At 42.7% G+C, this 27,918-nt stretch overlaps 3 protein-coding genes across 3 annotated transcripts; 1 reads left to right on the top strand and 2 right to left on the bottom strand.

Annotated features, from left to right (window-relative positions):
• Positions 1–121: 121 nt before the first annotated feature.
• On the bottom strand, positions 122–12,463 carry SLC6A8 (solute carrier family 6 member 8). Its single transcript, XM_078623927.1, has 13 exons — positions 12,349–12,463; positions 8,615–8,750; positions 8,229–8,531; positions 7,624–7,756; positions 6,486–6,620; positions 6,305–6,408; positions 4,808–4,932; positions 4,609–4,721; positions 2,229–2,369; positions 1,577–1,679; positions 1,373–1,473; positions 1,131–1,301; positions 122–250 (listed from the first exon to the last, which is right to left on the bottom strand). Exons 1-13 carry the CDS (start codon positions 12,434–12,436, stop codon positions 122–124), a joined length of 1,782 nt encoding a protein of 593 aa, XP_078480053.1. The 5' UTR covers positions 12,437–12,463.
• A 29-nt stretch (positions 12,464–12,492) lies between these two features.
• Positions 12,493–25,416, bottom strand: LOC144741352 (transmembrane prolyl 4-hydroxylase-like). The gene is made up of 11 exons (XM_078623924.1): positions 25,048–25,416; positions 24,615–24,696; positions 20,716–20,909; positions 20,549–20,639; positions 19,252–19,414; positions 18,991–19,176; positions 18,826–18,916; positions 18,550–18,673; positions 17,774–17,932; positions 17,415–17,467; positions 12,493–12,639 (listed from the first exon to the last, which is right to left on the bottom strand). Exons 1-11 carry the CDS (start codon positions 25,414–25,416, stop codon positions 12,493–12,495), a joined length of 1,659 nt encoding a protein of 552 aa, XP_078480050.1.
• Positions 23,073–24,332, top strand: LOC144741354 (secreted frizzled-related protein 5-like). Its single transcript, XM_078623926.1, is given in 5 exon segments — positions 23,073–23,290; positions 23,582–23,757; positions 23,840–23,926; positions 24,011–24,153; positions 24,156–24,332. Coding segments are annotated over 5 exon segments (762 nt in total). The 5' UTR covers positions 23,073–23,111.
• Positions 25,417–27,918: the final 2,502 nt, after the last annotated feature.

Genomic DNA, 27,918 nt, shown 5'->3' with positions numbered 1-27,918 from the left:
CCCAGATGATTCCATTTCTTAAAACTGTCAGGGTATTTATTGGTGTGGTCAGAGCAATGTACAGATTAGTTAAAGTGTGTATGAATTTTGGTGTGGGCTCTGTTCTCTGAGGATTTGATTCTCAGATGACACTTTCGAAGAGAAGCGTACTCTTGGTTCCTGCAGGAGGCAGCAGTTTGGCCTCACTTTCTGGGGCGAGGTACTCCAGGTGATGTCTGCCCCATACTGGGGTGGTAAGGTGCCGCCACCGCTGCACAGACGAGAAGAAACGAGCAACAGGGATAAAGGGTTTCGTTTGCATTCGCTATCAGTGTTGGGCAAGTTACTTCATTTCAAAATAATTTGTAACATAATATTACTGCCTTTGAATCGTGAGGCATTACACTACTATTGCATAACTTTTAAGTGACATTCGCCAAAAAAAAGAAAATATGGATTTGACATTCTAATTGGGGTGCACTACATAATGCATGTTCCTTCCAGCGACAGTGTCAGCAATCTAAATGGTTCCACTGCACCTCGTTGCTGGTCGGTGCTAGAGATTTCAGAGGATTCTACCTGTTCAGTCGCTTATAATGGTTCAGATCATTACTAACGTTCTGACCAAACAGCTGTGAGCTAGCGGCGTGGTTGTGACTGTGTGACATATCCAGCTACAAACATGCTAAATTTGAACGGAGGACAAGAAAGACACTTGAAATGCTATGCTAACATAACTACAAAGAGAAACACCTCGGTGTGTGTTGTGGGACTTTGGGGATAAGATGAGCTGTGTTCTCCGATGGGCGGGTCTGCTGTGCTTTTCCACTTTATGGCAAAATTGCAACACACCCGTTTCTCTGGAATCAACAGTAACCTACATGCGTCGCAATGAGCGGTCGCAAGCATGGTTTCGTTTGCAAGTGGATACACACAGTCACACATCGTGCTCTGAATGTTTGGTCTGGACTGGACGTTAAATGCATTGTAACATGCGTTACTGAGATTTCTACCAAGTAAATGCCTGACATTACCGCGTTACTGCAAAAGTAATGCATTACAGTTATAGCATTACTTTTGTAAGGTGTTACTCTCTACGCTGTTCGTCTATGGTAGATAACAAGATCTACCGACAATACATTTGCACTAACCTCCTTCAGAGATCCTTTGCTGCGTAGTAGCTTGTAGATAACGGTGAGAGGGATGCAGAGCATGGAGGACAGGGCCAGACCCCAGCCAAGCGATTCTCCCCACAAGGGATATGTGTACACTGTGTTGTAGGTTAGGGGCTTGTAGTTCACCACGTGGAATAAGAACACTCCCTGTATGTGCACAGAAATGTCAGCTATTGCAGCTGGGGGGCAGCAGAATAATGAAACAGATCAGCCCATACCACACAGACAAGAGGCGTAATGTAGGACCAGCACCACTTCATGTAGGGCAGCGGCTGATAGCCAATCATACGAGCCACATCATCCATGAAGCGGTCGGCGCCTGGCAGAGAGATAACATGAAGAAAATGTAATAAAGTATAAAATCACAGGGCCTGCTGGGGGTTCAGAGGAAAGATGCTGTGACTGTCAAGCTTGTGTCTCACCGTAGACCCAGGCGATCACAACACACTCCCAGAAGGCCTGCCACAGCAGGGTGATGCCACTGGCAGAGTAGTAGTCAAAAAGCTGGAAAACATACATCCCTCCCTGACACAAACAAAGAGAGCAGTCAGCATCAAGGCCATCTTATTTATACTTTATATGTGACCTAGTTCCAGCCTTCCTGGCAAATGCTCAATAAACACCAGGTACCGTGTTACAGATGCCTTGCCAAGACAAGTTTGAGGGCATATACAACATTAAAAATGTTTAAAACATAGCTAAAATATGTAGCTATTTGTGTGGTTGATTGTGTGGTTGTGTATTTGATCTCTGACATTACAGTGACACAAAGCTGGTTCTTTGCACTTCCAGCAGAGGAATGTGTCTCGTGTCAAACATTATTCTGTGTGGAGGTGATCTGTGATAATCTGTTGACCTCCATTTTAGAATTAGAATAGAATAGTCTTTATTGTCACTGCACACAAGTTATAACGAAATTGTATGTAGGGGCCACTCTGCACTACAAAAAATTAAAAAAATATCTATTTATTATCAATAATAAATAACAGTAATAACAGTAACAATGTTACTGTAAATTCCAGAGAAGTGGTAAGAATACAAACAAGTTCTAAATACTAAAACTCTGTACTATACCTCGGTGACCATAGACATGTCGATGAGGCAGCAGATGACGCAGCAGATGGCCGCTACAACCTCTCGCGACAGGGAGCCAAGGGCAGATTTAGGGGGAAGCATGTCCATGATTCCTGTTATCAAACCCTCTACCCCTACAAACTGACGTACAAATAAAGAGAGAGTAAAAGAACACAGAGGTACACACAAGAGTGAACATTTGCACAATTTAATGGTATGCACATGTTCTTCGGTTTCTTCATTTTTGGTCCAACTCCGTTCAACCAATATGATTTCCAACAAAGGAAAAAAACAAAAGAAAGAGATAAGGGAAAGGAAAATTGGTCATAGCTTGAATGTGATGAAACATCATCTCCAATCTTTGATCCTCTGTTAGGTGGTTCCATGTCTGACTGATACAGAAGTTAAAGTTCTATTGGAGGAACAGCCAGAACAAGGTGATCTCTGCAACCTTTGTAGCAAGGTCAAGAGATCTGGGGACTTAAAACCAATAAGCAGTTTATGCAGGTTTATGCAGCATTTTTAAGCCAGTGCCACACTGGCAGCTTCTTTCTGAACCTGGCAAAGTGTTTGATTTCTAAAAACAGACATTTCTTGTTTTTAAACACAAGGGTTGGAATATTTTGATGCTATGTCTTTGAGCCTCATGAGATATAGGAGAAGGCTGATTCCGTTTTTGCTTTAATGTGGCTTCCCGTAGTCCAACATAGCATCAATGTCAGCATTTGTCCGATGGACTGGCCCGCAGATGTGACTGACATGTAAGTGAGATTTTCCATGAAAGTATGCTGGCTGCGATGCAGACATACCTCTTCAGTCTTCCTTTGTAAGACTGTCTCACTGTATCAGTACTTAGGCATTCCCCAGCCTCAAAAATAACTTAAAAGAAAAGCAGCTGCACAGCCATTCTCCCATGATTTACTTGAAATAGCAGGCATGCGGCCGATGGATGGAGATGGAGTCAGGCGAAAGGAAAGTGTAAGCGAATGAATGGAGTGGAAAGTGGACAGACACGCTCTGTGCAAATCAGACAGAAGCTCATTGACAAATTCCTGGGCTGTAAAACAATGGATGTAGGCACCAGCCTGCTAAGAAATGTGATTCTAAAAAATGGACTTGGTGAGTCGAGACATCACAATGTGTGAGGGGACGTGAGAAAGAAACAGAAAGGAAGATAAGCTATTTATAAAAGTGTTACAGCATCGAATAACAGCAAAAACATAGAAGCAGGTAATACCTAAGATTATAGCCAAAAGACCCTCAGAGATCAGGTTTCCCACATGATTTTTAAAGGGACAGTGTGTAGTATTTAGAGGGCAGGAATGGAACATGATATACAGTAATGTTATTGGGTATGTAGCTGTGGCCAGTGCCTGCTGAGATGTGCTAGCACCTGCTGCTAGGGCCTGTGGGTTCTGGACTCCTTGCCAGCATGCTTGCCTCCTAAACTGTCTTCACGTCCAGCATGTGGTCGGACTGCTCGCATAAAATACAGTCTCCTGGTAATTTCTGATTTAATTATTTACTATGTAGACCTGTTGTAACCCTGGGACACCTGAACAATGGAGCAGAGCACAACGTCTCTGCACAACTCATGACTGATGAAAGGACATTCAGAACTCCATACAGAAAACTAGCAGAAAACCACCAGACCTAATAGAGCACATTGTGAATGCAAATCAGCATCATTATACAATTATTTCTGCAATATTTTGGTCTGTGAAACACAGGCGTGCACATTATCACCAGGACTAGTATATAGTTACTTCAGCCATGTTGCTTAAAGAAGTAAACAGCATGTCCACATGAAAGTTAGCCCCTGCTACTGTCTGACTTTCACAAAGAGGCACAAATATTCAAAGGACAAACATCATTATTTTGTCGTTGCCACTTGCAAGCAGATGGAGCACAAGGCTTTCCCTGAAGGGATGCGGTGAGAAGTTTATGAGCCCAAATAACGAGGGGGAAAAAAGGTGAATTATAGTGCGTCCCACTTGTGATCCTAGTTGGACTTTGAATTTGTGTAACAGACAGGAAGTTAACAACAGCAACGCCCTCTTAACCAGTGAAATCTGACTCGGAAATCAGTCTGAGATCAGAATCCAATATGGCGGCACGCAGTATTATCTTTCAGTATAAACTGTGTTACTTTACTCTTTGTAGCACATACTGTAGATCTTTTTTGTTCATGTCAATGGCTCGTACACACAGAACATTTGTTAACAATGTGTTTGTTGTTACAGTTGTGCGTGGAATACCGAGTGATGTTGTTTGTAATCAACAACACTTTTTTCTACACCTTCATTGTGCCCAAAGCGCTGTACAGTGGCCTCACATTCACCCATTGATGCTGTTAGTTAATTGAGACAAAGCATCTTACTTGGCTGTCCAGGCCCAATACGAACAACATAAAGAAGAAGAGTGCTGCCCAGACCGGCGCCAGAGGCATCAGAGTCACTGCCTTGGGATAAGCGATAAAGGCCAGGCCTGGTCCTACACATTAAAAAGAGAGTCAACCCAAATACATTGTGCTTGCATTTGAATTTTTGGTGGCCAAACTGGGGGGCTTGTATTCTTACCACTCTCTGCTACCTTACTGATGTCCACACCCTGCTCTGCAGCCATGAAACCCAGCACAGAAAAAACTACAAAGCCTGCAAAGAAACTGGTTCCGCTGTTAACAAGAGCCAGTATAAATGCATCCCTGCAGAGAAGTAGAGAGAAAAAATAGTGAGAAAATGAAGGTTTACAATACCATGTAATATGACACTAAAGGCCAATGTTGACAGCAGACAGGGAAGATAAATGGGGGATAAATAGCAGATATATATAACTCTGGAAGCTGCTGTTGTCTCACGAGTGGTCGAGAACAAATAAGGCAATGGCCAGTGTGGCTCTGACAGACCATATAAATACATCCCATACAGGTTTGTGTGTATGAGATAAGATCAGATAAGAGCCGCATGTGTACATTATTTACTGTATTGTCTTACATGTACATTACATATGCAAATTTGAATATAAAGTTGAAGAAACTTGTGCTCATGAGAAGTTTCAGAAGTCTGTTCTATCGGCTTACTGCTGACAGAATGTTTTTGGTTGACCAAACAGTTGATGAGAATGAGGTAGACAGACAGACAGACAGACTGAAACTGACTAAACCTGTGTAATCTATTCTTTTATCATTTTTCTTTTACATATTTATGTATAATTGTATGTATAAATAAACATTTATGTTTATAAATACAAATATTTATGTTTATAAATGACAATAACATTTTGTTACCTCAAGACTAGATAGGAACTAGTACAAGTACAACTCCGTAGCCCTGACTCATCTTGAGATCAGTTCAAATACATATTTTGACTGTTATTCCTGGGCGAGTCTAAGTGTCTATGAGACACAGAGCAAACCCAACATACTTCAGACTCTGAACACATCTCACAACTTCCAATTAAGGTCAAAGGGAGGAAAAATGTCAGTTCACTCACGGCGCCCTTTCTAAATATATGTGCGCTGAGATTTACTAAAATTATCTGCTTAATGCTGTGGACCTTGTGTGGGCCTATATCTGTTTACAAGTCTCCGTCTAGGGTAAACAGATGCACGCACATCAAACAGCTCACTGCTGCCGCCAGAAAGGAAATCTTCAGCTACATCAGTTCACTTCTGACACCTCTCAAAATCCATCCAAAATCCTTTTTATTTATTTCCTAGTCAATGCTTCAGGGTGCTTCCTGTGTAGTATTGTCAACAACTTATTACATATATTATATTATATTATATTATATTATAATATATATTTTCTTACTATGTTCATATAGTTGTGTCCTTTTTGGGGCATTGGATCACAGTTCCTGTCATGTGTTTATTCATCGAATCCCCTACAACATGTTCTAGTCTCAAACAAACCCATATTAAAACATGCTGAGAGGTTTGTAGTCGAAGTGTGTGTTGTAATAGATTATCATACTTTTGCATGTTGAGGTAAAAGTACCAACGAATGAATATGTGGCTGGTGATTTTGATCTTGGCCTCCTGCCAGCGATAGTTGGTTTAATGTCTTTATACTCACTGGTAACAGTTGTTATGGAAGCGGTTATAGCTGCCCAGTGCAGTCAGGGCACCCAGTCCGATGGCGTAGGAGAAGAATATCTGGGTGCCAGCATCACTCCATACCTACCGCAGAATAAATGTGCTTGAGCAACTTCCAAAATGTAAAACTCATCCATATTTCCTTACAAACATATGTATACCTGCGCCTCCCCAAGTTTGGACCAGTCGGGTTTCAGGTAGTATATGATGCCGTCTAAAGCGCCAGGTAGAGTGACACCGTGGGCCAAAAGGACAACCAGAACCAGGTAGGGGAACAGAGCTGTGAAGTATACGACCTACAGAGAGATGGAAAGAAGTCCTGTGAAGTACATTTCCAGATGTCTTAGATGTAAGTAGATGTGGCTGTATAATGAAAGTGCTGATCAATGTGGTCCATCATTTAGTGCAACTGCAACCAAGTGTGTTTTCATCCATTTGATTAAGCAATTACCTGCTTTGCAATTACTTAAGTAGAAGCCCATTAGGTCCTTCTTGTAGTGGATGTGTAATGGGTCATGTTACTTTGAAGGAAAGGCAGCCTGTAAACGGAAAGCCAGAAAATTTGTAAACCTCCTGCAATAGCAGGGGTTTTCAGGCAGACCTTTTAAAAAGTAAAAGCTATGCTGAGAAAGCTGCCACCCAGTTAAATTAGCACTGCAAGAGTGAAGTAATGAGAAAGCACATATTTGCCTTGATCTCTGCAGAAAAGCCCCTTTTCCATTTTTTAAACATCTACATGGTGGAAAGTTTTTAATCGGCTTAATGCTCGCCGGCCGGCTCAATCGCCTTCATTATGTTTTTCTGCCTCTTTGAAATTTGGCTTATACATGCATACAAAACACAGATGTCTCCAAACACTACAAAGTGTAGACATGGGTGCATTAATTAGCAGATGGATAAAAAAGAAATTCATATGAAAGTCATTCTGCACAGTTTAAATGTAGATAATTAGAATCCAGAGATCAGTGGGAGGATTAGAGTCAGAGCAAAGCATGAAACTGCACTTTAAATTAATACATATGAAAGATAAACAGGTGAAAAAGTCGACCATATAATAAACAACAGACTATACACGTGTGCTTATATTTGTGCTTCAGTCCAGACTCTGATCCTCTCACTATACCTAAGCTGCTTTGGGGTCAAAGGGTAATATGTTGCAATGATTGAAAGTCTGCACTCTGTGAACCCTGAACAAGTGATGTTTTATTATTGAACCCATAAATATTTGTTCCATTCCACACAAACAGTGGCATCTGATCTTCGAGATGACGATGAATCGCACAGCATGAAAACACCTACCTTGCCAGTGGATTTAACTCCTTTCCACATGCAGAAGTAAACCATGAGCCAGGTGGCCATGAGACACAACACCAGCTCATAGCTGATGTCACCAGGCTCGTGCAGCCCCCCGGAGAGCCGCAGCACTTTTCGTCTGTGAACAGAGGTGATCCCGTTAAAATAATAGTATAAAAAACAACACACAGGAATCTGTCTGTAGCAATGAATTATGGATTACAGTTGGTGCAGATTTTGAAGGGTATAGTGATGGGTTAATAGAGCAAAGACAATACAGGTCTGTGATTTATGAGGATAGACCTGGGAAGTTTCCATGGAAGCATGAAAAAGGTCCACCTCTGGAGGCTTCCTGCTAATTTATTGCTTTATTTGGTCACTGCGATGTTGCTTTCTAGAGCGCCATTATAAAGGATAGCTGACTTAAAAATGCTGAGGAGAAAAATGCCTTGGAAAACACTAAACAGAGGCATAGTCAATTCTGTTTGACTGAAAAGATGTTCTGCAAATGTAAGAACATTTAAAGCAGGTTTGAGTTGAAATACAAGTTGAAGACTTCCTGTTCGAGTCTTCCTCGACTATTTCCAGCCAGATGTAAGATGATGACATACTCCCAGAATTCGATGACCGGGGAGCGCATGCCTTCGGTCTCCACGCAGCTGTTGTTGAGGAGAAGCTGCATTGATGACAAGTTGGAGAATGTAGCAGCGGCGGCAGCTGACACGGCGCCGCTGTGGTTGTGGCAGGCGCGGCTGAAGTCCTGTGTGCAGTTGGGGGTGTTCCAGGGGTGTCCGCAGGTGGCCCAGGGCAGTGGGCTGGTGAAAGAGTGAATGAAGAAGTAGAGACCCCACACCAGAACCATGATGTAGTAGGTGTTACAGAAGAACACTATCACCATGGAGGCCAGGCCAGACCTGACAGAGGGAGATACTGCATGTGATCATGTTTTATTTGTCATGTATCATGTTCGTTAATGTGTAAAAAACACAACTGAGACACACCTTTGAAAAGGGGTGTGATGTCCCAGGCAGAGACTCCTCCCTTCTTCATGAACTGTCCCAGCGCAATCTCCAGGAAGAAGACTGGGATTCCCCCAATGAACACGAACAGCATGTAGGGGATGAGGAACACACCTGCAACAGACCACAAATGTACTCATCACACAGTCCACAGGTTGTATTGAACGAGGTAGAAAAATGTAACAAATCTCACTATACATAATAGTGCAGTGGTGTATTATTTACTCCGACTGGTTGTGGAGGGTTCAGATGAGCTTCATATTGTGTTCTCAAAGTGAAAAAGTGTTCTCAGAAAAAAAGGAACTTGGACTCTTAGAGGACAGACATCGAAAAAGACTTGAAAAAAGACAATCGTAATGATCATCATCAACTCAAAGGCTTTAGATTTTTTTTAATGAATGGGGTTTTTCATAATAAAGCTCTCAGATGATACATGAGAAACATTTGCATGCTGGAAAATGGGCTGAACACAATGGAAAGATGGATTAATGAAGGGCTGAAGAGGGAAAGCCAGGGTCGAGTACATACAAGGCCACAGATAAAAGAGTGGAAGAGAAAGTGCACGTGGGAGATAATGGTATTGTCTCCCATCCAGCAAGTGTTTTGACGAGTAATAGTCCTTGAGCACGGGGCAGACGCAGACTAAAGACTATAAAACGGCACTTGGACAACGGACTCCTTAAGGACTTATTACTCCTGATAGGCACATCGAAGACCTATCTGATGCTGATTAGCAGTGTGTGGCCCAAGGCGACTGGTCTATGCTGGTCTGTGCTTCCTATAAAACATCTCCTTTTCTTACTCGCATACGTAAAACTGTGACCACAACACAAACACGCAACAAAATATGTGAAGGGGGTACATAAAATATAATTGCAGGTTGAGCAGCAGTCCGTGACCACCAGTGATGCACAACAGAGAGACTGAAAGAAAAGGAGGGAAAGATCACAGAAGAAGAGAGAATAAAAAGTGGGACAATGCAGCATGCAGTTGTTGACTGAGCAATTGATTGACGATTTGTGCCCCTTTCAGTCCATCTGTGTCGTTCACAGAGAGCAGACGGCTGCAGCCTTATAAGGAAACATTTGTGAGACGAACTGAGGAAAGGCTGGGAGAGCGAGAGAAAGAAAGAGAGCGAGAGAAATGCGATGGGGGGTGTGAATGGAATACATATTGCCAAATCGTCCACCCTTAACATGCTTAAGGAAATCCTCTCTAATCATAACTGGGCCAGACGCATAAGGCACATAGACACATACATACATAAACATTCAGAGCGCGCAAGCAGCTCATTTCAACCAATATTATCACCCTATGTTGTGACTTTATTTACATGTGTTATAAAATTACAGGTTCCACAATTATTAATTTGAATGTTACATGATTGTACAATAACTAAAAAAAGGTTGTCATAATTGTTGTTTAAAAAACGTATGTTTATTTCAATTGTTAGAAATGCCGAATGATTTAATTTAAATCAACGGTGCTGAAAAGTGTTTTATTGTGAAGAAAAAAAACTGGAAACAAATGACTGTATGTGCCAAGTTTGACTGTTGCCTGTGAGAGTTTTTTCCGCTGTTCTGTTCAATAAAGACTGAACAGTAATGTTCAGAAAAGACATCTGTGCCTCCGTCATGATCGAAGAAGCTTTCACTGCGTAATACCCTACATTAATTTGATCTCCTCTAATAAATTCATTGATCATCAAATATGCCTTTGTCACTGACAGTCAAATAGTTATTAAAAATCATTAGCAACCTTGTTACAAAAATCATGACCTCTGAGTACTATTTTTTCTTAATGTTCTTCCTTTTCGTTTTTTATTTCAAAGGTAAAATACTGGATGGGCTCCAACCCCCAACCTTTGTGTTAACAGACAGACCCACCAACCACTGAGGACAGTCGACTGCTGCTATCGTGGACTTCTAGACAGAGGAAGACTCCTTCAACAGATTCCTGGATCCAGATGGTTCCAGAACACTACCAACATTTAATCATCTGGTCCGGGGTCCATCAGCAGCTTTTACTCAACATTTCATTCAAATACGTCCAGACTTTTTGAGTTACTTTGCTGAGACAAAGAGACAAAAAAAAAAAAAAAAAAAAAAAAAAAGATAAACGCTGGCAAAAACTGAACCTCCTTGGCGGAGGTAATAAATAGTTGGTGCTCAGAGGGCATTCATGCCACGGATTTGGTGGTAAATTATTCTATCTATTCTATTCTATTAGAATTCTATTCTATTCTCTGACAGACTATGACCTTGTTCTAGTCATGAGTGGTTGACTCAGAGCTCCAGCTCTCAATCTGATATTGCTGCTGTGTTACTAGGTGTTCTCTAGGGTTGGTCAAGGACAACCCAAAAGAAATCGGCTGACAGATGTCACGTAGGGCGACAGTGAGCAGAGAAAAAGAGCCGTCACAGCGGAGGTTACTGTGTGACATATCCATATGCCTCCTTATCAGGCAGAGTGGGCGAGAGCACTTTTGTATGCTCCATGAGTGCCAGGCAGGAGCACAGGGGGTGGACTGTGTATGTGGCAGGCTGTTGTTATGTGATACCACAAGGTGGGTATCTGAGCCACAGGTCACAAGACACAGGAGGGAGGGAGAAGGAGGGCTGGACACAGTACATACACAGACACTCATTCACTTTAAACCCAAAGAAGTGGGGAGGGGAGATAAGAGAGGTCTTTGATCCCACTACATTACTATTGTGCAAAGACAAAAGAAAAAAGAGTATACGGCATTAAAAAAAGAGGTAATCTTATCCCAAATGGCAGTAATGTTACATCAAAAAATCTTGTACAGTGTATCTCTGTTAATCTAATCTATTAAAATAAATAAATTAAAACCACACAGGAGGGAGGGGGTGGGGTGCCACACGATCCCTGCTTCCTCTGCTTCCTTATTCTGCTCTCTCTGCATATTACAACTCCTCCAGCTACAGCTACTCCTACCGCAGCAGAACAGAAGAAAAAAACACTAACATGATTTGATTCTAAAGCCGCACAAAAAGTAGTATTTTACTCTTCTTTCCTGGTGTTTTCATGAGTCAAATACTGAGCTCAGCATTCATGACTAGATGACCAAGTGGGCAACTGAGACTGCTCTGCATGCAGGGACCTGCACAACAATTATCATTGCACTTCACAGCAAGTCAGCAGGTCAGCAGTTGTTATCACTGTAACTGGAATACAACTACATCTGCATTTTTTTTTCTTTTTCTGAGAATATGCGACATCTGAGGAAATCTGTCAGTGTATCATGATTTGTATCATGTTTAGTTATTCTGAAATGGAAATTATAGCCAAGTACCATTAGCTCTAACACAAACTGTGCTTGGGCGGGCATAAAACATGATCCGGATTAAATTACTTTTGGAAATATTTAATTTTGTATTTTAGAAAACAGTAGAGTGGTAATAGTCTGTCTAGTCTTTATTTTTGTTTTTCTTACTACCTGGATATTGACAAAATGTAGTTCCATACATGCACAGGAACCCAGTAATTATTCAATTTTTGTTTACAGCTTCTTCCATTGTTAGTACCGAACTTGGGCTGGTGTCTGGAAACTTGCAGTACTGTTCTTATTTTTCACCATTTAAGAGAACAAACACGTCTTAATGAGATAGGTGCATAAGAGAGGGATTACCATCAAAATACCATCAATCTCCTGCACTCCGTCCACTCAGACTATGCAAACTCAGCTCACCTCCTCCATTCTTGTAGCAAAGGTAAGGGAAGCGCCAAACATTGCCCAGGCCAACAGCAAAACCCACACAGGACATGATGAAGTCCATTTGTCTGGTCCAGGTTTCTCTCTCCACCACTGGTCCCACCACAGCCCCGTTCCCTGTCACAGCTGCCGCTCCGTCCTGGGTCTGCGGCGGTTCAGCCCCTCCGTCCGAGCCTGCACCGGGCACAGGCACCAGGAGGTGAGCTGAGCCCCCTCCGTCCTCCTCAGACAGGGCTCCTGCATCCAGCTGGGGGAGACTGATTTCACCTGAGGCATGAAAAGATGTAGGATCAAACGTGAACTAAGAAGAAAAAGGGTGACGAATGGAAACAGATGTTGAATTTGGCAGCAAACATCCAAAGATAAATCATGAATCGATTGACAATATTCACATTGACATGATGTAGATTCGATGGACTGGGACTGATGAAGCAGCTTGAAATAAATCATCACACACTCTGAATTTTTTTACACTCTTTCATCCTATCCACGTTGAGCCCTCCCCCGACATTCACTCTGCCACAGTTATTAGTGTGCTGCAGCACATCACAGCAGAGATGGTCTGTGAGCTATGAGTGTGTGTGTGTGTGTGTCTGTGTGTGGCGGCGGTGTGTGTGTGTGTGGGGGGGGGTTCTGTATGTCTCGCATCATAAATTTCAAATACAGCACTGCAGGAATGGGTGAAGATGGAGTCTACAGCACACAAACACATTCAGTTTGTTAGTGAGAACCCGTTCAGTGGTACCTCCTCTGTTCTGGGTGCAAAGCAAAGCAGCTGAATCCAGATCAGAGCAGTTTGAGGGTGTGCGTGTAGAGGAGGGGGCAAAGGAAAAGGTAAAAGGATGTGGATAGTGGATATGGAGACACTTAGACTGGAGGCTATTGTGCAGCCTGTGCTGAATTAACGGACATCATGATGCTTATCAGGCAGAAGTTAAATAATATACACTAAAACACCTGTATTCCCCACATGAACACCTGCTACTGGGTTTCAGCACAAAATATCTTTACATTTGTGACAGTGAAGTACAAAGCACACACAAACAGTAAATAGAGAAACATGTGAGATCAGAGTTATAAGAAGACCTTCACTGGGACTGTGCCATCTTCATCATGGGGGACGCTTTCATTCATGAGCGTCAGACATCCCAGAGGATGGCGATCATGGAGCAAACTCACCTTGTCTGTTCTCTTCCAACTCGGGTGACATATTGCAGGATGGTGAAAGGGCTTTTTATTTCTTCAGGAAAAACTCTCGCTTGCTGTTGGTTTCGCAAAGGCAAATCAAGTTTTGTTTTTCTGTTGTTTTTTTTCTTTTTTTTTTAAATCAATGTACGGAGCTAAGAGGCACCGGAGCGGCAAGAAGACGCAATATGCCCCCTCCTCCACCACCACCACCACCTTTCGTCGTTGTTGTGGTTCTGAGTTTATTTTCGAAATACAGAAAAAAAATCGCAGTTAGTCTGTTTGTCTCACGTCGGAAGCGCTCAGCTCAGCCAAGAGATGGAAAAATGTCAAGAAGCGCCGCGGTCAGTTCAGCCGTTGATGGGAGACTCAAAAGCAGTCGACGAAGCACTTGAAGGTAAGCCTGAAGAATCTCATGGATGACAGTTAAAAGGAAATAATTCTGCGCCTGAGATTCAAGGGAGGGTTTTTCGGTCCTTGTTGTTCTTCCAAAAAGCCACGCGAAGAGTCCGTGCGCCTGTACGTGATGCCGCGATGCGACAGACGCAGTGTGTATGTGTGTGTGTGTTTGTGTGTGTGTGTGTGTGTGTGTGTGTGTGTGTGTGTGTGTGTGTGTGTGTGTGTGTGTGTGTGTGAGGGAGAGAGAGAGAGAACGAGAGAGAGAGATCGTCTACGCGGTAGAGATGCGACGCTCGTGAACGAGTCGAATTTTTCGAACAGCTCTTTTAAACGAAGCAAATCAAGTCATAGTTGCGTTCGCCAGCTATAAAATCAACATCTACTGAGAGTCGGAGCATCAATTTCTCTGAAGCTCTGCTTTCAAGCCTGGTTTTGATGCGCGCAAGTCACGTGGCGAGGATGTGTGGCGCAGTAGTTGCTTTGATCGCCTCAGTAGCGATCACGTGACTGGTTGAATACAGCCGATACTACTCTCAAAGCCTCATCTATACCCACCAGACTAAATCAGTGCAATGTCAGTGTGTGTACTCACAGGCAGAACAAAATTGTTTCCGAATAAAAACCTTTGAATCCCTCTCTCCAATCTACTACATCACATGTTTAGAAAATCAAGCGGGCAATCAATAAGTCTTTACAAATTAATAATTACGTCACACAAACCCAGACTACACTCATTACATAATTAAGACTTTCCTATATCCAATTTTGATGTCCCAAACAACAAAACAAAGCACTGAAATGATCGAGCCTGTTCCCGATATGATCGACGGAGTCGTTCAACACTGGTTCATTCCATCATGTGAACATCGCTACAATCAATGCTAAACACCAAATATCCCAGTCGGTCCAGACAGTGCTGAATTAAGTCTGAGTGGATGAGACGTTAGTCTCTTTCTTTGCTGACGTTTGGGGGGGGGGGGGGGGGGGGGAATCGGGAGTTACACTCTCCAAAAAGTTCGTGACGAAAAATAGAGAATACTTTATGGGACGTTTAGAATGATAACACATATAATTGACACAGAGGATGATAACTAGATAATTGAAACAATGAGCCATTCTTTTGAATGGCTCTTTGAGAGCAGCTGGATCTTGAGGAGCCGTTACTTTCAAAGAGCCATAAATCCCATCTGGAACGCGTTGCGTGGTCTGTTGGCCGTGACAGGCGCTGCCCCGCCTCCTGCCGCCGCTGCGTGATGTGATTGGTTCAACAACGTTGATAACTTATCAATCTTTTGTAGGTTTTAATATACAAATAACATACTAAAACAATGGCAACAACCAAGAAAATCTCTGTAAACTATTGTCTCCATTCACTGTATGTAAATTAATACGTGTGAAGTCATTTTTTGTTAACTTCAATATTGAAGCCTGCAGCTCTAATATATATATATATATATATATATATATATATATATATATATATATATATATATATATACAGACACAGACACATGTCGCAACATATTACAGTATTTCGTGTTTGAGTAAACCACCAATTTTTCAGTTTAAATAACATCATCCGAGATGTATGGTATTTCAACAAATCTGAGATACTGAATTTTGGAATATCTAATTTTATGATTAAACGTTTCAATGTTTGAATTAGATAATTTCGATTCATTAAAGTACTAGAAAAAAATGTTTCCATCATATTATAATTTTTTTGAGTTGGAGAAGCTCTCACAGCTGGATGTCATTTAAGGTACTGTGAGTAATTTGTAAAGGGTTCCAAGAACATTCCTTTCTAATCACTAGGACTTAGAACATCGGATATCTAGCAAAATCTGAACTAATGAGGGAGACCTAACCCTAGGTTGGAGGTTTTTAACGGTGGACAGTACAACCTGCGCTGATATAGTTCTTGGACTACATCAATTGTTGCTTCATGAAGTTTATAATACGTCAAACTCATAATCCCTTGTTGATCATGTTTCACTTTTGGGGAAACAAATGCAACAAAAATGTGGGTAACAACTGTCCCTAGTCTCTCTCTAACTGCTTTGTCTGTTAGGTGAGTGCTATATTAGCCATGGGCAACACCTAGTGGACATTGTGTATATCACACAGCTGCACAATAATCAGCCTCCCAAGACACAGCTAATAAAACACTTCTTTATATATGTCATTGCATTGAACAAATACAGAAACAGACAGTGACAGATTCAGTGCAACATCCACTTGTAATAAATATGCATTCCATTAATTTAAATAACACTCAAATACAAATAAATACTCTGGTTGTCAATAAATACATAAAGATGTCAGTTAAACTTTACCTGAAGGACTGGCTTCTGCTGCCAGTGTAACAACAAATCCTGATTTCAGACTAAACCGGGCCTGCATGTGCAGAAAAGTGAGGATGTGAAACCTTTGTTATGTAACATTTCATGACAGGGTCAAAGCAAAAAAAGGAAACACAAAACAACTCACATTCACAAAAGAAAACTAACGTCCTGCAAAAAGGACATCGAGTGTATCTCACTACTCGTCCTTTGTTACTCTCAATGAGTCATATTCTCTTTAAGGCATGGCCACGGAAAACGGCACACGACTGGTTCAATGTATTTATCGTAGATTGCGAGGAAAGAATCCACTGACTGGAGCTTTCCTCATGGGATTAATGTATCAGATAAACAGGCATGTTTAACGGTGGTTTAATTGCGGCGGGAAACTACTCCGCAGAGTGGAACTGGGTGTGAAAAATACCAGGTTAGTCCATTCGTCTTTCATTCATTCATCATCTTGACCTGTGACCCATAACCCATCGGTTACGGGTCACGGTTCTGCTGGAGCCGATCCCAGCTGTCTACAGGTGGACGTCAGGGTGCAGCACAGGGCTGCTCGAAGCACAGACAACCAATCACTTATATTCACACGTGTGGATAATTGATTCATTGATAATGACCAGATGAGTCTGATCGCTGACCAGATGAGTACAAAGAACCTAATCATGAAGGTAAATTGGTGTCTTTTAGGCTTTTACACAACATTCCAGCACATCTTGACACAACTCGGCACAGGTCTAACTGACTTTTTTATGTTTCCACTGGCGATTGTACTTTTTTCGTACTGCCCTTTGATTGGTCACTACAGACTGAGGGCCATGTACTGGTCGTTTTACTGGTGACAGCAATTCACTTTATTCCTCATCACGTTCTCATTGAACATGACAAATGAACGGAAAACACACACTGTGGTCCGTTCATGAGGAACAGACCGTGTCTTTTTTGCCTGGTTAGATGTAAGAGCTGGACGGAGACTCGCAACCTCTCCATCTCCTCCATGGTAAAACTACAGCATTGCGGTCAGTTTTGCTGTGCTGTCACTGTGACATCGAGAGCCACATCGAAGAGGTACTGAATTGTATGTAATGGAAACGGACATGAATGGAACCAAACCGAGTAGAGATGAGCCGAGGTGAGCCGGAACTGTGGAGTCCAAGTGAGACAAGCTGACATGCACAGGGGCAATCAGCAGTGTGGAATGTCAGAAATTGCTCCCTTCCCTCTGTAATTCATCCAATCCTGCCTGTGATACATTGAAAGGATTTGTTGAAAGGGGGAGATATCTGTGATGCCTCTGTGAGCATTTCTCATTTCAACTGTAGAACGGAAGGGCCTGTCAGGCCTTACATTGATGGATGCAAGATAGACTCGTTTTTCAAATAATGGTCACTTCAATTCATTCTTGAGCCTCCAAGGCTATAAATCCTGATGGATTTCACTGTGCGTAAGTGTTTGGTAATCCTCTTCCATGCCTGGCTTGGCTCGATGCCTTTGCGCAACTGCTCTCTGGTAGCGGGCCTGCAGCTGGTGGTCCGGGTCCACATTCACCCAGCTGTTGGCCACCCACTTCAGGCCGCGCTTCACCGGACAGTCTCCATGTAGGGAATACTCATCCAGCTCGCCCATCCAACCTGATAGACAAAGGATATTAAGTAAGGGTTCATCAACATGGCAGTGTGCTTTTAATGGGTTAGGGTTAGAGCACTTATATCATGGTCAGTTGCCAAAGGAACAGAAATGGGATCATTCATTTGTTCATGTGTTCATGTGTTTCCAAGCTTTTTTCGCTTCATTTTTGTCTTTTCTTTTGCATTTCTTGTTCTTCTGCAGCATCCCTCTTGTCAAACACGTTGAAAGAAATGTTAAAATCATCCAATTTGCCTGTTGCCCTGGTCAGATATCCAGTTGTTGTTACCGCCGACAGCTGCACTCGTGCACTGTTTAATGTTGCCAGCATAACAGGTTTGACCACTGAAGGATATTAGCTGAGCCAAACTACATGTGCATGACATGGTTGCAACGCACAGCTGCCAGCCAGTCAGAAAAGAGGATTCACCCAGACCATAGTGTAACAGCTAGCTCACACATGGACACACAGCACATTCTATTACTTACTTTTTGAATATTATTGTCTGATTTGTTAGCATGAGAAGCATTTTGTAGAATGGAGATCTGGTGTTTTCAGACCTCAAGATTAAACACTAAGATTCACAGATTCAAACACACTAAGCTAGTCTTCTGGTCTCACCTCTACCATCAGAGAGATGGTTGTACCACAGGAGAGCTGTCCCAGCAGTTGGTTTTATTCTCAGGTTCCCTTTACCACACGTCTCCTGTGTATCGGTCAAGTCGACTCCGTCTTGGACCAGTGCCTAGAACACACAAAACTGTAAACACCTTGTGTGTGATGGTTTGTTTTGGCACAGGATGGTCAGTTAGATTCCTCATCGTGGGTCAGTTATCAGCAGCAGTCTGGTTATATGTGATGTCGTTTGTCGGTTTATGACAAAACGAGAACACTCACCTGCTCGTTGTAGGTTCGATTATCTGCAACAGGAAACGTGGTCTCACCGCCTTCTTCTACAGAGCTGAGGTATAATGACACAGTGAGATACCTGGGATGACAAAAAAAAGGTAAATGATGACATTTTGTTTCAGCTTTTTCAAATGCGACTGTGGCTGAAAATACCTGCAAGAGACCTCTGTGAGAGCAGACCTATTTCCCGCCAGTCGTGTATGCGCACAGGTCGTCTTCAAATGGGAGGGGCTGCTGTCATGGTGGGCGTTACTGAAGTCACCGAGCTCGTACCGAATGACCTGCAGCGGCTCGCTCATGTCGACCAACGTGGTGGGCAGACGGGTCAGACTGGTGATTCTGAGCATGACATATGAGAGAAACTGTTGTAAACGGTGGATATGGGTCTGACATGACACACTAACAACGTCCTACCTGCTCCTAAGAGTTTGCAGCACATGGTGTGATCCCACGCCTTGATACAGCCACGTATGTTTATTCCTCTGTTTGAACAGACCCCTGAGTGTCCCACTTTGCTCCTTTCCAGAGTGCTGATCTAAATCATAGACACGGCTGAACTCCTCCAGGTTCAGCATACCTGTCAGGTGCACACAAAAATGTTTCACACTATTATATATAATATACCTGAAAAAAATTCAACACAATACATTTAACCATTTAATCCTTTATTCACTATTGGAATTCTAGCACACTGTACCGTATTCAACAGTTTTATCAGACCGCACCCCAGCCGTAACAATAGTTCTGGGGTGCCAGGGAAGGGAGGGTGGGAGACGGGGGGTGCGGGAGTTAACGCAGGGATCCAGGGAATCCGGGGGGAAAATTAAGAAAGTGGGTTGGAGAATAATCAGTATTTTAATGAGACTGGATGAGGCACATCCGGGATGGCATGTGCACAACGCCCAGCACAAAAGCGTCAGTGTCACATATCTTCCGGCCACTCACAGAGATTTGCACGCAATCGCATCCACCTGTCAGCCGCTGACTCTGACCGGCACAAAACCACACTGGAAGACCTCATCAGACTCCTAATTTACACTTCAATGTGTAATTAATCAGCTATTACTGTTAGAACATGTGGACTCAAGAGTGTGAGTAAAAGGCTGTTAACGTTTTCTTTAGGTCAGACGAGGACAAATCATATTTCTAGATAGATACATAGATACGTTCTCTGTTCCTTGATATTGAAATAAAACTGATGAGGTTAAAACCTGAACTTAATTCAAGGCTGTCACAAAAGGGAAAACACGTACGGTAGAGCTCAGACCTCCTCCGGGCAGCTCATTTCACCCATATTGACATTTGCATCCAATATTATCATCCTAAATTTCATCTGTAATAAATTCATTGATCATGACAATGATTGTGACAATGGCATGAAAACATGCACCGTGTTACACAAATCATGACCTCTGACCTCTATTTTTTCATTTTCTTTTCAATGGGTGGGCTTCAACCCCCGACCGTTGGGTTAACAGACAGACCCACTAACCTCTGGGTCACAGAGACAGTCCACTGCTGCTATTGTGGAGTTCTAGACACAGATACTGAAAATGAGGAAGAATCCTTCAACAGACCTGGATCCAGATGGTTCTAGAACAATCATCTGGTCCTGGTCCATAAGCAGCATTTACTCAAAATTTCATCCAAATCTGTTCAGAACTTATCGAGTTACTTTCTTAACCAACAAAAAAAGGGAATGAGCACGGACCTGATGAACTGGCGTCCAGTCCAGCGAGTATCTGCAGAATGTTTTCTGGGCTCAACCAGGTCCCATCTTGAGAGTTTGAGTGGCTCACCATCTGGAGGAGACACCAGAATATTTCGCTCATCCTTCAAACAAAGAATGGTCCGGCCAAATGCTCACAGGTCTCTCACCTCATGCTTCTGCAGCAGCCCGTCCTGGTCGAGGTCCAGCAGACTGAAGACCTCCTCTGTGCTGAGAGAAAGAAGTGGCTGGTTTGACTCCTCTTGCCTCTGGCTGGGTGCTATCTGGCTCTCCTTCAGACCCTTGAGCTGAGCCAGCTGCACCACCACACGGCACTCCTCCGCTGACAGGAAGCCAGGGATCTCTGACAGGAAGGGGAAGGAGGTGAGGACGAGTGGTTTCTGCAACATATTCATCTACATCTAATGTCAGCACAACTGACTTAGACCAGGTCGGTCAGTCTGTGGAGGGACTCTACTTTAAATCAGTGGGTTCTGAAACAAACTGTCTCGCTGTTACCACATCAAATCAACAATTACTGAAATGAATTGGCCATAATATGCTAATACCCACAGGCCGCAAGGTTAGAGTAAGGAATGAGGAAATAAAATCAATCAAAAAGACTTGCTCTGAGATTAGGCGAAGCTAATCAAACCACACAAAGCCAAAGGCTCGTTTGTGAGGTAAATGTTGTGCATAAGCACTCACACGATGATTAAAAACATTCAACAGATGAATAAGCTAACATTAAGCTAACCAGGCTGACACCTGGTTAGCTTAATGTAGACGGGACTCGTTTCCACTCTCACACATACTTTACCTGAGATAGTAAGTAAGTGATCGAACTGTAAGTGGATTAGGAGAACTCTTTTGATCTTTCTAATTGGATTATGTTAGATGACCAAACAAACCCGTCAGAGATCGTTTGATCAGTGTATGCCAACAATACTCTGATTAAAACTCTTAGAGGTCAAAAACAAACCTCCCCCCTCCCCTCCTCATGGACACAAGTTCTTATTAAAACACTGACTTGTGCCAAGATGACTGTTTTCAATTTGTCATATTGTGTTTGGCATTGGTAAACCTCAACTTTGCACATAATCTTGTGCTTATCCGGACACACTTGTTACACAGTCAACCTCCTCCATGACTCTGTGCTGAACTCTACCATGGAGATCATGTTTTAGCCAGCACTGGTTTATAGTGTGCTAGAATGACTACGCAAACACGACCTGTTTGGATTCACTGAACTGGTGGAAGAATGTCAGTAGGTCCATAAATTCTGTCCAGTTTCATCACGTGTGACCTCAAGGAGGACTTTTTGAATTGGTTATGTCTATGTTATCTCACAGGTATTTCGTGGTTCCCTTCCAGCAGTCCATCCGTGTCAGTTATTTCCACTTTTAATAAAAGGCTTCCGGTGGGTTTGGCTGCCTGTACAGTAGAGGCCTTGTTTGCCACCCGTGTCTTTTCCACTCTACCCACTCAGTTAAGCCCCATTGTCCAGTCAAGCCTCATTAATATGGATAACTGATAGGAATGACAGGGGGGTTACTGAACCTTCCTCCCAACTCCCCCACCAGTGATTCCCTTTCTCCCCCGGATAGGAAGTGACCTGCTTCTCTGAGCAAGAATCCGGCCACGGCTCCACAGCAGGACAACACCATACTTGTTTGTGCCGCAAGGACATGTAGACACACCAGCAGGGCGCTAAGGCTGCGGCGACTACTGTTGGTGGCCATAATCTGCCAATTACATGAATTATTAATTAATAAATAGAATGAAATGAATGAATTCTGCATCTGGTACATCAAACATCAGAATGCAATATGATTCATTAAATATCTTAAAAACTATACTTTTTCCCATTTTATCTGTATAGCACCTGTCATACAAGCACTTATAGCTGCATGTTTATATGATATTGATTTGCAAGAGGGCCGACTTGTCCGACAGAGGGGACAAAATGATGGACAAATCCTGTCATACACACTTGAATTAGCTCATGAATGCCAGTGGCAGCGCATCTCCAGTCAGATTTTTATGTGTGTACCACCCCTATGGCTCTCCACACCTCCTCTTACCCCTTCCTATGCAAATGTAATCACCACCCACTATAAATGCATCTATCCTACAATCATTTCATGCACTAAGGGGTCTTCATTCACTCAAGAGACACACTCAGAATTTTCCCTCCCTTTTCAACTTCTGTCCAAGGATGATCGCAGTTCTCTGTCCTCATTTTATCAACATATATTCCTATCGTTCAGCAGCCCTTCTTTTTCTTCTTCTTTTGCTTCCTGGACGGAGCAGCACATTTGAGCTTGGAATTGGTCGAATAAGGGCAGAGCAGGAGGGACAACCAAGGACTGAGGGTAGGATTCGATCAGGCATGAGGGACAGAACAGAAACTGGATTGGCAGACCCTCATCATTTCAGAGAAGGGGGTGCGAAGGAGGATAGTGATGAGTGGAGGGACCGTGATGTACAGCCCATGCTTTCAATGGGTGAAGGTGGACTGTGGGAGCCCCGCAGTTCTTCTCGCTGTGTTCCCGTTCCTTCAGGTATGGCCTTGTGCCAAAACATCGGCTACGACACAATGAGGATGCCCAATCTGCTGGGCCACGATTCTCCAGCAGAGGCGGTGCATCAGAGTGCCAGCTGGTTGCCACTACTTGCCCGAGAGTGCCACCCAGATGCACGCATCTTTCTCTGTTCTCTTTTTGCTCCCATCTGCCTTGACAGGTAAGTTCAATCAAAAGTACCTTTATATATCATACTCAACTCTAATTGTTTCACTTTACATAGAAGAGAATAATCAGTAATAGCAGCTCATTCAGTCATTTATGAGGATTCGTTGCAATCTGGTTATAGTCATGGTTTCAGACAACTAATCAAAGTGCCTTAACTCATGACGTGTGTTATGTCACATTAGGACCTCGCAAGTGGGGAAGTATCCCAATGTTTGTTCCTAACCCCTCCAGTTTGAATTCAAATCTTTTCCTTTCTTCCTTGGTCCAATTTCTTTTACGTCAGGTTCATAACACCCTGCAGGAGTTTGTGTGAGTCTGTACGTGACAGCTGTGCACCTATCATGAGTTGCTATGGCTACCCTTGGCCGGAAATTCTACGCTGTGACCAGTATCCTGCAGATCATCTCATGTGCATCTCTTCCATCACCAACAGCTCTATTCAGGCAGCAGGACGTAGAGGTTGGAGATCATTCTATGCAAACAGATGCACTTAAGCCACCTCAATTGACCAAATAATTCAATTAGCAATTGCATTTTCCAGTGCCTCAAGCAAGCTGCCGGGATTGTGAGCTGGAGGAAGCGTCTTCTTTAAAGGATACACTACAAACCTTCTGTAGGAGTGACTTTGGTGGGTATCAGCATTTCAGCTTTCAGTATTACATGCTGAAAGATTAATATTGTTTATGTATTTCATTACTGTCTGTCTTCACAGTTGTGAAACTGCGCCTGACTCGACTCAAATACAGTCCAGTGAGCCTGTCGCAGTTCTCCCTGAGAGCCAAAATAGATGTTCTGAAGCATGGACCCTTGTTGGGTGGACAGATACGGTCCCGCATTGAGTTGTGGCTGGAGGAGGGGACGCCACTTGTGTCGGGAACATGACGCGGCAACACCCACGAGGTGGCACCTTCATAGTGACAGGCACAGTCCAAGGAGAACGGCTGGTGGTCAATAAAGCCTTTGCCTGGCAGAGGCGGGACAAAAACCTGATGGCAGCGTCACGCAAATGGAAGCATTACCGGTGTAGGAGCTAGAATAAGGAATATTCGAGAGAACTGCAGTGTGAAAGAAACCTGAGTGTAGGTAGCATTTAGAATTAGACTAAATCTAAATTATGATCGTCCAGTTGGATATTCAAACCTCTGTTTTCTGAATAAAGAAATTAGCCGGTCATAGAAAGAAATGTTTGATAGAAATTGTAAATATCTGTGAATTTAAAGTAAATATTGCTGGTCTATATTTGTATGGCTTTGGGGTGGGGATAAAAGGTTGTCTTCTTAAATAAATCTTGACATGTCATTTGTGAGAAAGCTTACCAAAGAGCAGAGGTTTCAGACTGATCGTTTTCATCTCATGTGTTTTGTCAGACACAAGGGACACTGCTTGGACATGTCCCACCTGCACAGGTACAAGGACAAGAGAAGTCAACACTCGCACGACAGTGGAGGGGAGTCAGAACTGTTGACATTCACACAGCTTTTACAAATGCCTATGCAGCTGATGTGTCAGTTCTCAAACTTTTTTCATAGCAAGGACCCTTAAACTGAGCCGAATTACATCCATAAAATGAGAACGAATGAAATTACAGTGAAAAAAATGTTCCCCTAGGAACCACCTCGAGGACCACTGGGGGGTCCCCGGACCACACTTTGAGAACCACTGATGTGAGGACTCATGGACTTAGTGTGTTTTTGTAATAAACTTTATTTACCTGAGAGGGGGTATTTCTAAAGGACAAGAATAACTCACTCGGATGCCCTCGATGCGGGGAAGGATAAAGCTTTGACTGCGGTCCTCCACATGGGGCTCTCTTGAAGGTGGGGCAGGATAGGGCAGAGAGCCTCCTCCATCGTCGGCCTGTGTGGACGCGACCCGCTCACCACCGACCAGTTCACCTGTGCCATTGTTGTAATGCACGTAGAGCAACAGGGCGATGACGTTCAGGATGTAGACGTGGAAAAACACCATCACCACTACGAAGTAAGCCCGGGAGCACACGCTGCTTCTCTGGATCTGCAGTCGATTCGAGCGGAACCGGACATTGAAGGGCGACGCGGACGAATCGCCGCTGTTACTGGATTTATCCTCCAGTAGTAGCTTTTCCTCCTCGTCTTCCATTTTTGAGCAATCAACCGCAAAGTGTTTCGTTTGTCACGTCCGTCTGACTGTTAGCTGGATGCTAGCTGGCGTTAGCAGAGCCCACAGAAAAACATTGGCTGTTTCGATTAAAATAAACACAACCCGCCTATATTGTCTTGACCCCAAAATAATAGTACAGTTTAGTATGAAAACGGAGATATGACACTGCCCATCTTCTTTCGTGTACAAATGCCATCATTAACTAAATCCACTAATCCACTGCTAGCTAACTCAGTGGTGGAGCTTCCCCTGCAGACCGCTAACATTTTTTTTTTAAACCAACTTTATTGAGAACGACGAACAGTACAGCCCATTACCGTAAACGTACAGTCAAAAGAGCAAATGATCGAAAGGAGAGGTGGATTAAACAAAAGAATAGAAATAAAATAAGACGTTATAAAAGTATGAAAATAAAATAAACCCAAGATAATCATTTAAATAAAAACATAAAATAAAGTGCAGATATGAATAGCTTTGACCGCTTTTTTGTTTTGTATACAAGAGACAGACAGAAAAGTGTTTTTTTTGTTTTGTTTGAAAAGTTGCATTTGTGAAATTTGGCAACTGGTAAGATTAGGTTTACTAGAAAGAATGCATCATTCTCCTTCCTACACACATCAAAATAGCCAAAAATGACATTCTTGTTGTATAAGGAGAAATCAGGAAAAATATCATTAACCACAAATGAGTTAATGTCTTTCCAGAGCTTATGAGTAAATTCACAAGACCATAACAAATTCAGAGTGCAAACCACAAAAATAACATTTCACATCAATGTCATTCTTAATAAACTTACTTCTTTGGTTTTATTAGTTAAAAGGAACCTTTGGGGAAGGGACCAGACTTTTTTAAGCGCCCTCTATCGGCCACTTTTGGATATGACCTGGCTTTTGAATGTTTTAATTAGTAGTAATTATATACACTGGAATCACGGGTTTATTAAATGTATTAACTTTAGTACACAAACATTGACATGTCGACATGACATCTGCACAGAAAGAGGATCTCGCTTATGTCATTTCTGGCGAAACAGTATGAATCATTGTCCTCCAATGTTTCACAGTGTAGGGACAAATCGGAAGTGTTCCAATTCGGAGGTGTTCCATTTTTCATCTTCCAAAAGTTATGATGTGGACAGATATGTTTTTCTGTTTCAAAAAAAAAAATAAATTAATTAAAGTAATATGTTTTTTAAAAAGCCATGAAGAGTTCTTACCTTGAATGAGCACAGTGATATATAATGTCTTCATTTTGTTGTCTAACTAAGAGCATGGACTTTTAGATTCAGGAAGACAGAGTTTGTCTGTGATGGATGTTATTGGATGATGGATCTGCAAGGCTTTTCCACAACTTCCATCAAGTGAACAAGACAAAGGAAAAAGAAAAAATATGTGTTTGTACAACAAAAGTATCACACAACATCTCTGGATCTATAAAACCTCCCAGTAAGCTGTCTCAGTTGCTGCTGACAGTCCACCCTCTGTTTACCACTCCCAGCATCCTGCATTACGTCCCACGTCCTGAATGCGGTCCACCAGGCTAGGCTGCCTGCATTGCTTCCTGACTATTTGGAGGAACAGCTTAGAATGAGTGTTTTATATGCGTAAACGTGTCTCTTCGGTCCCTCTGTGGTACTCACTGCATTGGATGACTTTAGGACCCAGTGAGAGACACCCAGGGGGTGCGGCAATTTTTTTCTTTTTTTAATCTGACCACAAAACCTGTTGACTTCAACTTGCTTCCTCTTTCACAGTGCACATGTTCCCTCACAACAGTTCCTGGATTTTTGATGCAGTTAGGAAGTGGTCAACCACCCAAACTAAGCCTCAACAACCAGTGGCCAGTGGATGAGGACTTTTGTGCTGTTGTTACATGCCTGTGAAAGGTGTCCAGGCAAGTGTACTATACAGCCAGCCATGGAACAGAAGGCATGGATACTGAGGAACTTCCTGGAGAGACAAAAGACCATGGATGAAGATGCAGCAAATACTATTTCTACAGAGTTTCTGGTAAGTACTGGTGTTACAGTAGATGCAGCCTACGGAGCAGTTCTCTTCTTTCACACTTTCTTATCATGACATTTGTGATCATGTAAATAATTTCCAAAATTCTCCATTTTCCAAAGCAGAAAGCAGCATGTGACTATTCCCAGTAGATTTGAGAATGTTAGTAAAAGTCTTGTTCAGAGAAGTAACATGAAGCTGTTGTATTAACAAAAGTAATGACACAAGGGTTCTTCCTCTTCTTTGCACTGAGAAAGAACCCTTTCTTCCAACACGACAGACTCATATTTGAGTTATTCATTTGTTAATTCATCATAAACTCTTATTTATATGATAACACATGAACATTCAAAGACTAACATGTTTATTCACACACGAAAAATAATAATTTGAGCCAATGGATGACATCATCTGTGGGCTGCTGCCATGGTGATGAGCGACACTGCCCTCCTGCTGTCACATTACAACCCCAGCTCCC

This window comes from Lampetra planeri, unplaced genomic scaffold, assembly GCF_965212315.1.
Source record: "Lampetra planeri unplaced genomic scaffold, kcLamPlan1.2.h2 scaffold_515, whole genome shotgun sequence".
In the NCBI taxonomy this organism is placed as follows: Eukaryota; Metazoa; Chordata; class Hyperoartia; order Petromyzontiformes; family Petromyzontidae; genus Lampetra; species Lampetra planeri.
This window is presented reverse-complemented; position numbering and strand designations above follow the sequence as displayed.